This window comes from Diceros bicornis, chromosome 9, assembly GCF_020826845.1.
Source record: "Diceros bicornis minor isolate mBicDic1 chromosome 9, mDicBic1.mat.cur, whole genome shotgun sequence".
NCBI classification, from domain to species: Eukaryota; Metazoa; Chordata; class Mammalia; order Perissodactyla; family Rhinocerotidae; genus Diceros; species Diceros bicornis.
Window position 1 is genome coordinate 27746067 of NC_080748.1, and position 18478 is coordinate 27764544.

Sequence of the window (18478 nt, forward strand, 5' to 3'; positions counted from 1 at the left end):
TAATAGGGAAACTGATTTATATAACTTACCTATATAGATCTTACATTTTATTTTAAATTATCTTTAGGTAACGTGACATAAATAAGGCTGGCCTGCTTCAACTCAAGAAAACACCAGAGAATACTCTACATTGGGATTAGAAATGTTACCTACCCTTTATCAATGTCGAATTGTTACTGATAGTTGCTTCATTCACTAGAATCATTGCTTGATCGTACTCTGTTAAGGAAAGGAAACAAGAAAGAAAACAATCAGCAGCAGCAGCACCTTTATTCATGGTGCCAACTACTGTACTAAACAATTTACATCCTTTATCTCATTTAATCTTCACAACTCCTCTGAGAGGTTCTTACGGTTATCTGCATTAGAGAAAAGGAAATTGAAGCTTAGAGATTAAGCTATTTACTCCAGGTCATTCAGCTAGGAAGTGGCAGAACTGGATTCAAACCTAGATATATCTGACTCACGAAGGAAGGAGAAGGAATATCAAAATGAAAAGTAGTACTAATTTTTTGGACAAGTACATAATAGATTAATGTCATAAGAACATTCAGAAAGTATTAAGAATAGTTTGGGAAAAAAATAAAGAATAGTCTGGGGGAAAATTTGCTTGAAAAATCATATGTCCTGATGGAATGAAGGAGCTTTCCACAGAAAGTCTTATGTTCTACAACCAACCAGGGTTGAAGACAAAGAAAGAGAAAAAAAAAAAAACTTGGATGACTGAATTGACTGCCTACACAGACTGCAAGTTTGCTTTCAGAAGACCAGTAGGGCAAGTTCTGTTTAAAGCAGGTAAAATATAGTTACATGTACTTTTACATTTAAAAAAATACTAGCTGTCTCTGAATGATGGGGTAATAGATAATTTTTGTTATATTTTTCTGTATGTACCAAATGTACAATGAGCAGATAATACTTTTGCAACACCCCACAAAGGAAAAAAAAATAGGGAAAAAAAGGTAGCCTAAGATAAAAAGAGATAAATTCAGTAGCTATTATTCAAAATAATCATCTTTACCCACTTTCACAAAATGTCCATGGTACGGTAAAGTTTTTATAGAAGCAGAGAACACAAAAAAAGCAGAACTGATGTTAGGTTCTTAGAAAACAAAAGAAATTATTTAACTTTTAAAACAAACAACACTGGAAATAGAATTATACTTTATTGCTAGTGGGTAATATTTAGCATTAAATGTACCGAAAGTTTTTATCACTTCAAACCTTTATTTGTGGCAGACCCATCTTTGATCTTTTGTTTCAGTGACTGTAGCACATTTTGCACTTGTTCAAATATGAAATCCACTTTTCCATCATCTTCCAGCTCCATCCAGAAAGTTTTTGCATCACCTAAAATAAAAAAAAGTGAATAGCCTAAGAGCTCGTTAGAAATAGACTATAATTTCCCCAAGGTACATGTTACAGAAAATCTGCTTGGTTTCTAAACAAAATCAAGATTTAATTGGTCTATGGCTTTCCTTGAGGAAAAACATTTTGGTCATTGTTTCTCTACAAAGAACTAGAAACAAACACTATGATCTAAGTATCTCACTTATTGCTGCTAATTTAAAAAACATGTTGAGGGCCAGGCCCGATGGCCTAGTGGTTCAAGTTCAGTGCGCTCTGCTTCAGCGGCCTGGGTTCAGTTCCCAGGTGCCAAACCACACCACTCATTCAGTGTCCATGCTGTGGTGGCAGCTCACATTAAAAAAAAGGGGGGGAAGACTGGCAACAGATGTTAGCTCACGGTGAATCTTCCCCAGCAAAGAAAAAAGAAAAAAAAATATGTTGAAAACTTTAGTGACACTACTTCTTAACTGGAAAACAGAAAGAATGACTTCATTCTAGGGTGGTGGGCATATGTACAGACACATATACATTTTAAAAGTTTCAAGGATATAACCTCTACTGAGTATGAAAGTGGATGGTTTCAGAATGAAACATCTCAACAATTACTGAAATAACTAAACGTCCAACAATAAAGCTTTTTAAAATGTCTTTTATATTAACTTTTTAATAATTACATGAAGTAAAATGTTTGAAGTTTTTATAAAGAAAGTTATATAGATTAGCCAACATTTTATTTTATTTTAAATTAATTTTTACCTGTTTATTTATTTTTAAATTTTTATTTATTTATTTATTTATTTTTCCCCCCCAAAGCCCCAGTAGATAGTTGTATGTCATAGTTGCACAGCCTTCTAGTTGCTGTATGTGGGACACGGCCTCAGCATGGCCGGAGAAGTGGTGCGTCAGTGCGGGCCCGGGATCCGAACCCGGGCCACCAGCAGCGGAGCGCGCGCACTTAACTGCTAAACCATGGGGCCGGCCCCAGATTAGCCAACATTTTAGATGCCCAACAAGCTAACAACTTAATCGAACATTTCCTAGAGAAATAATCCTTTCAAAGCTGAAAACAGAAGTATGAGAAAGGCAATTAAAATAAATTGGCAGGGCCATTCCTGGTGGACCTGTGGTTAAGTTCAGCACGCTCTGCTTTGGCAGCTCAGGTTCGGTTCCAAGTGGACCTAGACCACTTGTCAATGGCCATGCTGTGGCAGAGGCCCACATACAAAATAGAGGAGGACTGGCAACAGATGTTAGCTCAGGGCGAATCTTGCCCAAGCAAAAAGAGGAAGATTGGCGACAGGTGTTAGCTCAAGGCAAATCTTCCTCAGAAAAATTAAAAAAAAAAAATAAATTGGCAAAAACCAAATCTCACACTTACACCACGTTTAAAACTAACAAAAATACCTAAAATGCTAAACACAACTTATTTATAAAATGTTAAAATTAATGTATAATATGTTTAAAATTAATTAATAGGGCCTTAAGCAAAGGAAGGACATAATAACCGCACTTTAGAAAGGTCCCTTGAGAAGTCATTGGGAGGATTAATGAGAAGGGACCTCAGTAAGTTTACAAAAAATACATTTTCCTTAATAAAAATTAAACCCAGAACATACAAGTTTGGCAATGCAGTGAGGATCTTCATAAGAGGCTTAGGCCTCAGAGTCCCAACTCTCCCTGACAAAGTCACCTTACCCAAAGGGGATTTCTGGCTAATGAGGGTTGCTGCAACCACAGCAGCCTCAGGAGGAATGTTGTTTCCCTGTTAACCCTCTGGTCCAATGTGTACTACACAAGACTAAGCCTACTTTTAATTCCCCATAGCACAGTTCAAACAAGGTTTCAATATTTGAAACAAATGCAACATGAGAGGACAAAAGGGATGAGAAATGCTTCAGAGGCGGGGGGGGGGGGGGGGGGCATGACATGGAGGGCCTTGTGTGCCATGCAAAGCAACTTCATTTTTGCATGGAAGGCTATGGGGAACCACTCAAGAATTTGAAGATCTTATGGTGTGATTAGATTTGTTTCTTAGAAAGATCACTCAGGTTGCAGTGGGAAGAGGGAGGAGACAAGAATGATTTCTAAGTCTCTGACTCAGGCAACAATAATTATAGTAATGATATTCATTGAGAGAGGGAATAAAGGTAGAGAAACAAGTGAGAAATTCAAGTAGGGCAAGTAAACTGGATACACAGGCTCCAGAGTAAGATCTGGCCCAGACATACAAATTTTGGAGTCAACAGCACACAAATGCTTGCTGAAGCCACAGAATAAATGTGATTAGGGAGAATATGTAGAATGAAAAGAGGGCCTTCTGTACAACATCAACATGTAAAGAACGAGTACAAGAGAAAGGAACCATGGAGACCGAGAAGGAGCAAATAGGTGGAAGGAAACCACAGCAGAGTAGCATCTCAGGAGTCAGTGGGAGAACAGAAGCGGAGATTAACAATCTGGGCTTTGCAGTTCAGATGTATTTGGATTTGAATCCCAGGACTGCCACTTATTAGCTGTGTGACCATATCTGTAAAATAATGAGAATGATAATAGCATCTACCTCATAGAGTCGATATGCAGATAAGCACGTGGCAGTTAGCAAGAAATTACTGTATATAATTTAATAGGGAATATAGTCAGGCAAAAGGAATTAATCTTTAATTGTGGAATTTTAGAGATCATTCAGCTAAGTGGGGAAAATATTTTGTGAAGCAAGGCTTTCCACAAATCCTTAAAATCACTAAGTTTTTTACTGACAGATAACAAAAAAAATCATTGTTTTAAGGCAAAACTATTTATGAAAGTACTTAATTGACTACTGTTACCATGTTTCTTTTCATGGATATGAGTCAATACTCCACACTAGGGATTTATCTTTATTTGAGGTGGACATCTAGAAGGGAAGGATGTTGAAAGGTATTTAGAAATAGCTTTTGGTAGCATTATAATTTTCTGGAATCATATACGACTCTCTCCTGGCCTGAAAAAATAAATAGTGATGATGAAAGAAAGCAATCAGGATTTATTTGAATTAAAAATTGAATTAAAATTCAATTGAACTTAATTGAATTAAAAATTCAGGACTGAATTTTTGTTCCTCAGTGACTATCATTTAAAACTGTGTTAGAAATGTCAATATATGAAACCACATTATTCTGATAGGAAATACTTAAAATGAATTATTTAAAAAGTGAACATGGTAAATGCTTAGTCTTGGAATGGATTAATAAAGAGGATACTGGTAATATAATTTAAGAAAATAAAGCCAATCAGAAAACACTAAAAATATCTACTTGTACAATAAATGAATTTAACTAAGCAATTCAAATTTATTTATTCTAGGTTTTTAATATATTGTTCCTTATGACATCCTTATTATCGCATACTGCTAGGTTTAATTCTCATATTTAAATGGCTCTTATTGCTCATGTCTTCCCTCTTGATCATTTTTGTCTTCTTGCTATGGACACTTTTAACCACAGTAATATTAAGTATGAAAAGAGATAACCAACATATCTGATAAATGAGATTAACAGATCCAGTTAATAACTTTTTTGAACAAAGAGGCTAAATAAGTATCATAAGAAGAAACACTTGAGTGATTTCATTTCAATTGTAGACTGTATAGATGGTTACTACAATGTAAACAATTTTAGCTTCCTGCTCCTTTTCTTTACTTCTTTGTGCATTGTATGAATGCTCAGGGTTGTAATTTAAAACCTGAAAAATTTCAATATATTTCACTATATATACTGAAGCCACTTACTAAGAATATAGGAGCAGGTACTTGAATTGCAAAGCAAATCAGTATATTAATATTGCTGCTACTTGCCTCCAGAAATGCAGAACACCATCTGATAACTCTACTGTTCTTGCTCCCTTATTTAGCTAGATATGACTATTTATTGTAAGAATATAATCGGGGGTCGGCCCAGTGGGGCAGCGGTTAAGCGCGCACCCTCCGCTGCGGTGGCCTGGGGTTTGCCAGTTCGGATCCTGGGCACACACTGACGCACTGCTTGTCAAGCCATGCTGTGGCGGCATCCCATATAAAGTAGAGGAAGGTAGGCACGGATGTTAGCCCAGGGCCAGTCTTCCTCAGCAGAAAGAGGAGGATGGGCATTGGATGTTAGCTCAGGGCTAGACTTCCTCACAAAAATAAATAAATAAATAAATAAGAATATAATCATGAAGCAGAGCAGCTTTGTAAAGGAAGACAACTGACTTATATAGTTACACTATATGTTTCCACATTTCACTTGAGATAGACAGTCTTTGTAAATAGGCAATGCTCATGAATCACACTAATCTGAATTCATGAATATTTACAGAGTACTTACTAAATACATTGATAATGACCTAGGTACACAGAAATATATATATCTCTCTCTTCATCCCTTGAGGAGCTTCAGGGCATTGGTCTTGAGGATCTCTAAGACATCTTTCAGCCTGTGATCAACAAACTGTGCTCTATGAATCCTTGAGGGTCCCCAAATCCTTTCTCAGAATACGCTATGTGAAACTACTTTAATAGTAATACTAAGACATTATTTGCCTTTTTTCCCTGTATTGACCTTAAGTGATGGTACAAAAGCACTGGTAAGTAAAAGCGTTGGTGTCTTAGCATGAATTAAGGCAGTGGCACCAAACTACCAGTAAGTCACTGTATTCTTCACCACCACTCTCATTTGAGAATGTCCTTGATAAAGCAACATAAATTATCACCACAGTTCAATGGCTGTCTCAAGGAAAAGCACTATTGAGACTGTGTGAGTTGTAAGCTAAACTAGCCGCTCTTTTTTTTTTCTCATGGAAAACCATTCTTACTTAAAAGAACCACTAATAAAAATTATGTTTTTTCAGACTTGGGTGTTTGGTACACATTTTTTCAAAAATGAACAAAGTGAGCTTATCACTCGAAGGACAAAACTGACAGCACTTGTTGTTAAACATAAAATTCAAGCTACCAAGTTAAAATTAGAAATTTGGAAACCTTGTATCTGCCATGGTAAGCTTGACAACTTCTCAATACTTAATCACTTTTAGATGAGATTGGTAGCAATATTAACAAATGTGACTTTTTAATATTGTATGATGAAATGTGTCAACATTTGGAAAATCTGCATATTCATTAAACCAGTATTTTCCAAGTGGCCAATGCCTGTTATAAAATCATACATGTGTAAAAGACCCATTCAAAGTGCAAGACAGACTAACAGATTTTAATGTAACAGAGTGTAAAAAAACTCACTGATGGGGCCGGCCCGGTGGCAAAGTGGTTAAGTGCGGGCACTCCGCTTCAGTGGCCCAAGGGTTTGCAGGTTTGGATCCCGGGCGTGCACCAACGCACTGCTTGTCAAGCCATGCTGTGGCGGTGTCCCATATAAAGCAGAGGAAGATGGGCACGGATGTTAGCCCAGGGCCAATCTTCCTCAGCAAAAAGAGGAGGATTGGCATCAGATATTAGCTCAGGGCTGATCTTCCTCACACACACACAAAAAAAACAAAAACTCACTGATAAGAGTTCAGATTCTACACTATGACTAACCTTAAAGGAATGACTACTTGTTGAGTTTTGTAGTTGTATAAAAGAAAAATATTCACAATTATGTGAAAGGCTATTAAAATATTATTTCTTTTTCCCACTTCTTCTCTGTGTGAAGCTTCATTTTCTTTATACATTAAAACCAAAGCAACATATCACAACAGATTGAAGCAGATCTGAGAATCCTTCTTCTATTAAGCCAACTTGAAAGAGATCTGTAAAAACTTAAAACAATGTTCTTCTCACTAACTTTTTTATTTTAGAAAATAGTTATTTCTTACAAAAATGTAACATATGTTAACATGTTGCATTTACTGTTAAAAAAAAAATGAACCGATTAACATTTTTGAAGCTTCTCAGTTTCTAATACAGTAAATACGAACAGATATTATCCACATAAACAAAAGCTGCTAGGGGTTTTAAATATTTTAAGAATATAAAGTGGTCCTGAGATCAAAAGAGAGTTTGAGAACCACTGGCCTAGATAATGGCCCAGTGAAATCAGCACAGTAGTCCCTCTTATCCACAGGTGATATGTTCCAAGACCCCCAGTGGATGCCTGAAACTGCAGATAATACCAATCCTATATTTACAATGTTTTTTCCTATACATACATACCTAATGATAAAGTTTAATTTATAAATTAGGCACAGTAAGATATTAACAACAATAACTTCTCTTTGGTATATCCAAATTGCCAGCATGACTACTGGTGCTTTGGGGCAATCATTAAGTAAAATAAGGGTTACCTGAACACAAGCACTGCGATACTGCAACAGTTGAGACAGCTACCAAGTGACTAATGGATGATTAGCATATATAGCATGGATACACTGGACAAAAGGATGACTCACATCCCAGGCAAGATGGAGTGGGACAGTGCAAGATTTCACGCTACTCAGAACGGCATGCAATTTAAAACTTATGAATTGTTTATTTTCTGGAATTTTCCATTTAATATTTTTGGGCCATGATTGACTGCAGGTAACTGAACCCATGAAAAGAAAAATTGTGGATAAGGGGAGACCACTGTATTATGATCTGTATAATAATCCATATATTACAAGTATATTAAAGGGTGGTGAAACTATTCTGTATGATACTGTAACGGTGGATACGTGACATTATGCATTTGTCAAAATCCATAGAACCTTAAAGCACAAAAGAGTGAACCTTAATGTATGCGAATTTTAAAATATCATTTAAAAGGTCAGGATCCCAGGAAGGAATGCAGATTGTGACAAGAGATTCTATATTACAAATGTATACACAACTGCACTGAAGGACCGGGTAGAAAAGGTGCTGATCTAAATAACTTTGGAAATATATGGAGTCCGTAAGACTAAAGGCAAAAGGAACTGAGCACAAGCACTGTAGTCTTCCACCCGGGAATAAGTTTACCTTTCTGATACTGCTATATATATATATATATATATACTGAAAGCGAGTAATTAAGTAAATGGATAACACATAGTGGGAGCCACATTTCTCACTGTTCAAGTGGGAGTTTACAGATGAGCAAGGAAAGTAGGCTAGAATGATCCATGTGGTAATGGATTATCATCAATATAAACTCATGTTTAGCTTAATAGAGTACAGATAGTTATATATAGAAATATTTATAGATACATATATGTACAGGTTAGTACATACATACATTTCCTTGTTCTGACAGCTGAGAGGGCCTATAAGCAACGACACCTCATTAACAATGAGCACACCTGTCACCAGATCTTGGTTTCTAATACCATTCTCCAGTAAAAGGAATTAGGGCTCATTCAAGAAACAGCTGATTCTAGAACTGACGCAGGAAATATATAAGATGAGCATGGAGCATCTTCTAGTACTAGAAAATAAAGAGTTGCTAAAAAACAAAAATAAGAAAACAAACAAAACAAAAACTACCTATATTAATGGGGGTATGTCAAAGGGACACAGCCTAATGGGGGTAGGTCAAAGGGACACAGCCAATTGAAAGAGCTTCCAATGGCCAATCCTGGGACAATTTGAGTAATAAAATAAAACAGTACTGGTTTATAACCCAAAGTATAAAATAAGTATCCATGATTACATACTGATATAAATAAATGACTGAACAACTACAGAAATAGGGGAAAGGAGACAAAACTTCCTTGCAGAAGAATTCTATAATTAGTGTAGATATTCCATTCTCAAGGAGGGGGAGCATAAATCCCCCACTCCTTAAGTGTGGGCTGCACATAGTGATTTCCTGTCGAAGAGTACAGTAGGGAAAGGGAGTGGGGAAAAAAGAGTAATTTACAGTAGAGAAACCAGATAACACTATGTCAGCCAGGTGATCAAGCTCAACATCAATAAATGAGAAATCATGTTGATAACATGTACCCTTGATATGATGTGGTAAAAATGGTACTCTATCTCTATGGTCTTCCTCCCCAAAACCCATAACTCCAGTCTAATCATGAGAAAAAAAATTAGTCAATAATTCCAATAGAGGGGCATCCTGAAAAATACTTGAATACAAAATCCTACAAAATAAAAATTAAGCAATGTTTGAGAAATGTCACATCCAAGAGGACCCTAAGGAGACATGACAAGTAAATGTAATGTGGTATCGTGGATGGAATCCTGGAACAGAAAAAGACATCAGGTAAAAACTAAGGAAATATGAATAAACTATGGACTTTAGATAATAACATATCAATAATGGTTCATTAATTTTAACAAATGTAGCAGTCAAATGTTAAGATGTTAATCACAGGCAAAACTTGGTGCAGGGAATATGGGAAATCTCTGTACTATCCTCTCAATTTTTCTGTAAATCTAAAAGATAAAGTATATTTTCAAAAAGTGCATTAAAGTACTGACTTAGCATTACAGATACACAATTAATTATAAAGACAGTTAAAATTGTTGACTACATGAGAATAAACCCTTAATTCCTTTTAATTCAGAAAAGTCACTTGCAACAAAAAACCTTGAAAATTCCACAAATCAATTTCATTAAGTAGTCTATATACTTTTAAACATAAAGTTTAACAATGGTTTTTCAACCTACCATTTTTTTCTCCCATCTTTTGGCGTCGTTTATAAACATAAAACTCTTCAAAATTAACTTCATTAAAGGACTGAATCACTTTGATTGGAGAATATAACTGGAATCCAACTGTGGTCTCTATGATATTTGCAGTCCTCAAAGAAAATACATCATTACACCATTCTAAACCAAATATTCTTTGATATTTGAATTTTCAAATAGAAATTCGTTGAAGAAACCTTCAGAAACGACCACTAGTCCAAGCTAATGACAAGTCCATGCATCTTTATCAAATGAATATTTATAGTTATATCAGATCATTGATAATATCTTTTTAAAAATAAAAACCAACTCCATCTTTTGGTCCGTGAATTCATTCTGTAAGGAAAACAATAAAGAATGGGACATATTTGTAAAGAATAAAATATATGAGAAAAAAGAGATTGTTATAACAATAGTTCTGTCTTTTAAAATAGCATGAACTATTATGAAAAAAGAATACATATTAACTGGAAAAAGTGTGTAAATATCAAAATTAGGAAAATTACAGAGAAATTGAGAATCACTCATACTTAATATATTTGTTAATTAACATAAACTACCCCCATTTTATAAATACTTTATAAAAACTTTTAAAATGAGGATAATAATGCTAACTACCTCAAAGGGTTGTTGTGAGGATAAGACTTAAACACTCAGAATAGTGTCTGGCACATACAAAGGACCCAATAAACGCTAGCAATTATTATTATCCTTTCAATATATACTTTTAAAACAAAATTTGGATTTCAGTATAATTTTTTATAATCTTTCATTGATACCATATCCTGAATTTGCCCCCTATCATTAATATTTTTCTGTGACTTTTAAGTGGCTATATAATGTACTTTGGTTGCTAAGCCATGCTATGCTAAGCAATGCTAAGCTATTAAAGTACACTAAATAATTTTAATAATTAAATTTTAACAAATTATTAATTAGTACCGTAAATAAACCTCTATATTGGACACTTAGATTGTTTCTATTTTTTCAGTATAATAAATAATGCTGGAACATACTTTATACATATCTCTGATTATTTCCTTAAGATATATACCTAGAAGTGGAACTAATAGGTCAAAAAGAGATTAACAATTTCCAGTCTCAAGATATTAGTCAACATATGATAAATTCTTCTCCCACTCCCACACCAACTCCACAGAAATGTTAGAAGATTTTTTAAAAATTAAAAATATATAGTCATGCTGAAAACAAAAAGGGAATTCTCTATGTACCAAGTCTGTGAGATCTCTCTGGGGAAAGGAAACAGATGGGAAGCTGCAGAGATAATGCCAACCACCATCACAACACGGCAAAAAGAAGAGCCAGTCCTCTCAGAGACGAGTGCACAACTGAGAGTCATCAAACATCTGAGGAAAGCTACACTATGAAAGAGACTTAACAAGCCCACCAAATGATGGACTTACATTCAAGAGGAGAATTAATAGAGCATCCTGAAAATAATTTTAAAACAAATGTTACTGCATTTAATATCTTCAAAGAGCTAAAGAAGGAAACCTCATCCATGAAATAACATACAATTTTGAAAACTAACCAATTAGATATCCTGGATATAAAAACAGTTGTTGAATAAACTCAACAGATGATTGAATAATAGCATAGACTCAGATGAAGAGCCAGTTATTTTTTTTTTTTTAAGATTTTATTTATTTATTTATTTTCCCCCCAAAGCCCCAGTAGATAGTTGTATGTCATAGCTGCACATGCTTCTAGTTGCTGTATGTGGGACGCGGCCTCAGCATGGCCGGAGAAGCGGTGCGTCGGTGCGCACCCGGGATCCGAACCCGGGTCGCCAGCAGCGGAGCGCGCGCACTTAACGGCCAAGCCACGGGGCTGGCCCAAGAGCCAGTTATTAAGATGGAAGATTGAGTTGAGTAATTCATTCAGAACACAGAACAAAGAAATAATAAGAGGAGGGATAAAACAGAGAGAATGAAGAAGCAATAATGACCCAGAATTTCTCAGAACTGGAAAACACATAAGCCCACTAAGGGTCCGTTGAGTACCAAGCAGGATAAGATTATTAATACACATCACTAGATGAACTGTGGATAAACTTCAGAATATCAAGAATGAAGAAAAAGTCTTAGAAACTTCCAGAAAACCTAGACTATCTAAAAGGAATGTGTATCAGACTGGTAATGGGACTTCTCATTAGAAATGCCAGATGCAAACTGTTAACAGAAAATAAGTCTGAATCCAGAATACTATTTCAGCCAAGCTATCTTTCAATAGTGAGGGTACAAAAAAGAGACTTTTACAGACATTCAAAGAGCCACTCAGAGACTCTGAAAGAAATAAAGAAGTAGTTCATGAACAAAAAACAACCTAGAAGGGGAGCCGTAGTGGTTCAAGTTTGTGAGCTCCGCTTCGGCAGCCCGGGGTTCCCAGTTCAGATCCCGGGTACGGACCTACACACCGTTCATCAAGCCATACTGTGGCAGCATCCCAAATACAAAATAGAAGAAGACTGGCACAGATGTCAGTTCAGGGACCATCTTCCTCAAGCAAAAAGAGGAAGACTGGCAACAGTTGTTAGCTCAAGGCCAATCTTCCTCACCAAAAAGAACAAAACAAAACAAAACAAAAAAACCCCACAAACCAACCTAGAAGGTATACAGAGGTACAAGAAGCAATAGTGTGCAAATAAATGAGTAACACACATTAATGCTAGATAAACACAGATTAAAAATGGGTTTTAATAAATGAAATGAAACAAAATGAATGAAACAAAAATGCTAGAAGATATAACCATGGGAAGTTATGTTTTTGAAGGGGGGATGGAAGGGGATTGTTGCAAGATCAGAGAAAGTAAAGTAGAAGCATGCTAAGTTCTTCTTCATAGGAAGGATCTCAATACTAATTAAATTTAAACTTTGTTAGGAAAATATAAATTTTAAAACTGTGCTGAAAAAGTAAAGGTAATCTATTAGGAAAAAAACAGGTAGAACAAAGAAAACCTGGGCTAACCTCAATTAAAAAGAGAAATGGAAAAATAAGATACAAAAGATACAAAGAGAAGCATGGTAAATAAGATGAGAAGAAAAAGGGCAAATATTAATAATCACAAAAAAGGTGAATTTGATCATCTTACTCATTAAAGGATAAACTCTCAGATTGGATTGCAAGCAAAACCTAGCTGATATTTTTAAATAAGAGACCCAATTAAATCACACAAAATGTCATCTAAAGGTTGAAATGAAGGGATGTGAAAAGACATACTAGTAAATACAAGAAACATTCGTATCAAATAACAGAATTTAAATATGAAAACCAATAAACAAAGAGAAATATTTTACACTGACAGAACAATTCACCCTGAATATCTAATTGAAATTATTGACTCCATACCAAATAGGCTCAAGAAGTAAAAATCCCAATTAGAGTGATAAGTATAGAAAAGAAACTGAAACAGTCAAGGATCGTAAGAGCTGCATGCCACACATCCCCACCTCTCACTCCCAGTATACCAGGTCCATAAAGTTTTATAGATGAAGTCTATAAAACTTTCAAGGAATGGATAATTTCTATAGTACACACTAATTTCTATAGTACACACACAGTTTCAGAGTAGGAAAAATATGGGAAGCTATTGAACTCTTCTTTTATGATTAGTATAACCTTGACACATAAGAAAAGAAACTCAAGGCCATAGAAGCAAAATAGTAATGGGTATAGAAGCAAAAATAGTAAGTAAAAATATACAGCAGTAGAGTGTTGATGCAAATAATCAATAACCAATCTACAGATAAGAAAGATAGAGTGTTATTTATTGATATTTAAGGAACCAATGCTGAGGACTAGCCCAGAAGTGTTATCTTCCCCAGGAAAGAAAGCACTCGGAGAAGCGTGGTTTATGGCATGGTTATATATCATTTCAGAACAAAAAACATACATCAAGCATGACAGGAAAACAATTATTTTTCCCCAAAGTCACAAGGAGATGTTTTGCTGCAGTTTAGCACATACACAGCAAGTCAACTTGACCTTGGTTCTCTGGGAAGAAAAGCTTATCTTCAAAGAAGTACTGGTAAGGCTTCAGAGAAAGGGAGACATTCATTCCTATCTTTAAAGAGCATATTCTTTGCTTTGGGAAAACGTTTGAAGCAGATGTACAATGCATGTTTGGCGGGCCGTAAGTCAGTCTGCTTTTGGAAAAGGAAGTTTTAGGCCAAATCAGATTTAAACCAGAATGGCTTCTCCATATACCTCAGTATGTGAAAACATTATTATTTTTATTATTTTTATCAAGAGTAAAAGTATATTACCAATGTAGGGTTTATCCCAGAAATACCCAAGAAGTTTAACATTGGGAAGTTTATCAATGTAAATTTCTACATTAACAGATAAATGGAGGAAAACTATCATCTCAGACGCAGAAAAACAAAACAAAAAAATTCAATAGAAGTCAACAACTATTCTCAGGAGGAGGGCAGAGGGGGAACCCTTAGCAAACTAGGAATAAGAGAGAACTGCTTTAACCTGATAAGGACTACTAAAACTTAGCAGCAAACATCATCCTCAATGATGAAATATGAGAAGCATTTACATTAAAGTCAGGTACAGGATGAGGACACTTGCCACCACTGTTCTTATTTAATATCGTACTGGAAGTTTTAGAGAAATGCAGTAAAATAGAGAGAGACCTAAAGATTGTAAAAAAGAGAAAAATCTATATGTAGAATAAATAAACAAAAACTAACAAAAATAAACTTAAAAGCCAAGCAAAAAGTTGAGAGAAAATGTTTGTAATATATTTTAACAATAGTAAGAAAAAGGGGATGTAGCCATAGACAGTGAAGAAATTTTTAAAAATTATACAAGTACAGAGTATCTAGGACACAAAGAACTCCTTAAATCATTAAGAAAAAGATGACTCAACAGAAAAAATGGATAATTTTTAAAAGAAATTATAGAAATTTACATAAGTTATAGGTTACTAAACATATGGATAGATACTGCAACCTTACTAGTAATCAAAGAATGAAAAATTTTTTTAAATGAGTATTCATCCGTCAGACAGGCAAAACGTAAGAAGATAGTATCTAGGTTGGTCTAGATTGTAGGGAAATTGAACTCTCATAAACTACTTGTGGCATGTGTAAATTAGTAGAAGTAATTTGGAGGCAAATTTGGCAAGACCTATTAAAATAAAAAATGTTCAGAACTTAAAACCAAGCAATTTCACTTTTAAGTATATATCCTTGAGAAATAGCACATGTGCACAAGAAAACATACAAAGATTTCCCTGCAGAATGGTCTGTAAGGTGAAAAACTGGAAAAAACATAATGTCCATCAAGAGGAGGATAGTAAATAAAATGTGCTATATAGTACATATCAAACAAAATAGAATTTAATATGAAAAAGAGACAAAGATAAATATTTTACATTAACAGAACAATTCAGTTATACACTGGAACACTATCCGGCAGGTTAAAAAAAAGAGAGCTAACATGTACACACTGCAAAAACATTGTCAAGTGAATAAAGTTAAAAAATTATATAGTATGACACTATTTCCATTCCAAAAAATTACAAATGCATATATGCCCCTATAGAGAATATGTAAATATAAAAAAAGGACTTGAAGGCTCTGCACCAAAGTCTTTAGTGTGGGTGGTGGTGGGGGGCAGAATTCAGGGATTGTGAAGTATGCTCTTTATCTGTAAGGTTCTAATTTTGTAGAAGGAGAATGTAAAAGTGTACTTAATTTAAAATTTAAGTATATAACTTTCAAAAAGGCTTTCTTAAAGCAATCTGAAGCATACTGCCAAACTGCTTTCCAGAAAGGTTCTACCAATTTATACTTCCACCTACAGCATTTAAGCACACTCAGTAATAGCTTCTTTTTAAAGAGAGCTCTCACCAGTGTCATTCATACCGTCTGATAATTTAAAAATAACTGAACTTAAAACATGGTTACTGAAAAAATTTGCAAAATATAGTAAAGCATAAAGAAGAAAATTTAAATCCCTCATAATCTCATCATCCAGAGACAACCAGTGTTAATATTCGGGAGTGCAAAAGGGATTTTTAAATTTGTTCATACTTTTCTCCTTCTCACTTTTTCATTTTGGCAGAGAAGTAGTCACTCCGTTTCACTTCAACTTATGATTCCTTTTCGTTTTTAAAAATAGGCTCTTATGAAACTGTGATCATTTCCTCTCTGTTCTTTATGTTTTAACAATGATGACAGTAATGAACATTTATTGAGTATAAACCATGTGTCAGGCGCGCTTCTAAATACTTCACAAGTTCTCATTAATCTGCATAACAATCATGTGGAATGAAGTAGCACGCCAGTTTTTCTAATGAAACTAAAACATGTTACAATGTAAGTGACAGGCAAAAAATAAGGAACCAGACAGCCTGGTTTCAGAGCCCATGGTTTTGATGATTCCATTCTACTGCCTCAGTTACCTCCTTTCTTGGCCTCATTCATTAATACATACAGAATTGACTGCAGGCTTCCACATGCCAAAGAGGACAGTTACATACTGTTCCTTATTTTATTTAATTTCTTATTGGGTAATTACTTATCGGATTGTGGCTAACGAGAGTCAGTAGCTCTTAGGATCTGATCTCAACTCCATGACCCTGGATAAATGATTTTACTTATTTATGGCTTGTGCAGTCTTACCTGTGAAATAGGTCAATGGTTAAACCTTCAAGGTCTGCTTCTGGATTTTATACTGCGGTCCATTTCCTACAGCCCTTTTTACAGCCTCAGGTTCCCAGCTGCTTAGGAATCACCTCATACTAAGGTGTCCATCCACCAGGAGATTTGAGACTGAAATGGGGGTCGAGAACTCAGTGCGCCCCCGGTCCCTTCTCCAGCCCGGGACTGCACGTGAGTGAAAGGAGAAGGGAGGCTGCGAGGTCCTGGGCCGGAGGAGCCGTCGTGGGGCAACCCAAGGCCGTGCCTCGGCTACTCTGGCTCCACTGCGTTTTCCACGCCGCCCGCCAGACCTGAGGGCTGCGCTCCGCCCGCTCCGTTAGAGAGGCTGGATTCCCCCGCGGGCCAGACGCCTCTCCGACTCCACGCCACCGACACCCCACGGCCCCAGGTGTCCCCTGGCCGGGAAGTACTTCACCATTCACTAGACCTCACCTCAGCAACAACTGTCCCGCCTCGCCTCGGCCGGGGAGGGTGGACCGCCCAATTTCTAAAGTCCAGGCCTACCTAACACGAACCCTAAATGGGAGGAGTCGGCCACCGACGACTTCCATCACCTGGCCGGGAGCCCATTGGTTGTACACCCCACTGGGTCCACGCCTCAGAGGCTCTGCGCGCGTACCGCCGGCAACGCGGCGGCGCCGGAGCGCGCCTCCTTCCGATTGGCTGTCAGTGCTATCGGGTTGTCTCGCGCTCTCTGGCTGGGCCAATGAGGATATCCGCAGTCGAGTATCCAGCATCGCAGGAGTGGTGGCGCATCTGTTTCCTCTGGTAGGTGCTTGGCTGCCATCTTGTGTGTGGCTGGGACTGGGCTTGGCGATTGAAGGCTTCCTAGCGGCTCCAGGTGTAGAGGGGTCTTGAGGGAGCCGAGCCGGCGTCTTCTCACTTGTTGGAAAGGGGAAGGTTTTCCTGCTCTGAGTCTCAGCTCTGGCTCTGGAGAGCGATGAATGGTCGTGGTGGTGGGGTTCCTACGCTTTGGTTTGCTCGCCATTGTGTGGGGTTGGCGGGGGCTCTGATGCCTTAACACTGATTCTTTGGGTTTCAGGGAGCTATTCCAATAATCTTTGTCTCGGAAAGATTCTGACCATCAACCCCCATTACTGAGAAAGTAGGTTGGCTGATGGACTGCCTGATTCAGAAAGGAACAAGGCTGGTAATGGAAGGGGAGGAAGGAGATGCCTCACTACTATTCTCAGGTTTGAAAGAGACGTCTTCATTTTCCGTCGTTTGCGAGGGAGCGGCTGCTAAAGTGTTTGCTCTTCTCGGTAGTTACCCTCTGGCTAAGGCCGTCCTTCGGTGGTAGTGGGCAGCAGGTTCTGTGTTTGGGCAGTTTTATTCATTAGTGTGCAGCCAGCATTCCTGCAGTGGTCTCTTTTAAACGCTAGAAAGTGGTGGTCTTTGCAGAAACAGTGAAAGTGAAGGAAGAATTTTGTCAGATCTTGGTTTACTTGATTTTGATTTGCTGAAGATTTGGAAATCTCTGAGTCTGCCTTGACATGCTTGGTTGCTGCGTCATGAGGCTGGGGGAGGGAAAGCCTTTGTAAGGGAAAGCATCTTAACTTCTGAGCTCTTTTTGGGGTGGGAGGAAGGAGATAGAAATTACCTCATTTTCCTCTTCCTCATTATCTTTTAAAATCGAAGTAGAAAGCACACATTGTCTTTCATTTGAAGGGAAAATTTATCGGACCCGAAAATCTAGCCCATAAAAGGCCAGTTATTTGTGATTTACTTGAGCAGTTTTGACAGGCATGAGAAGAAAGTAAAGATACTTATCTTCTTGCCTTGAGTTTAGTTTTCAGTTATTCAAGGTTAACTGATGATCCAACCCAG

General features: G+C 36.8%; 2 protein-coding genes across 12 annotated transcripts in view; one reads left to right on the plus strand and one right to left on the minus strand.

Annotated features, from left to right (window-relative positions):
- The window catches only part of SETDB2 (SET domain bifurcated histone lysine methyltransferase 2), a 79922-nt gene extending 62671 nt beyond the window's left edge, over positions 1-17251 (minus strand). The window contains exons 1-4 of one of the 5 annotated variants that reach the window (XM_058548136.1): positions 16613-17251; positions 9933-10289; positions 1225-1350; positions 154-219 (exon numbers count right to left, since the gene is read on the minus strand). In XM_058548136.1, coding sequence (XP_058404119.1) covers positions 154-219; positions 1225-1350; positions 9933-9948 — 208 coding nt within the window. In that variant the 5' untranslated portion in view covers positions 9949-10289; positions 16613-17251. The remainder of the gene's footprint in view (positions 1-153; positions 220-1224; positions 1351-9932; positions 10290-16612) is intronic. The other 4 variants (XM_058548133.1, XM_058548131.1, XM_058548132.1 and 1 more) reach the window with 4 other exon arrangements.
- A 128-nt stretch (positions 17252-17379) lies between these two features.
- CAB39L (calcium binding protein 39 like) overlaps positions 17380-18478 on the plus strand; it is a 156075-nt gene continuing 154976 nt past the window's right edge. For 6 of the 7 annotated variants that reach the window (XM_058548149.1, XM_058548146.1, XM_058548152.1 and 3 more), the window contains exon 1: positions 17451-17844. The gene's annotated coding sequence lies outside the window, so the exon portion shown is untranslated. Of the gene's footprint in view, positions 17420-17450; positions 17845-18478 lie in introns of those variants that run through there. The other variant, XM_058548151.1, reaches the window with a different exon arrangement.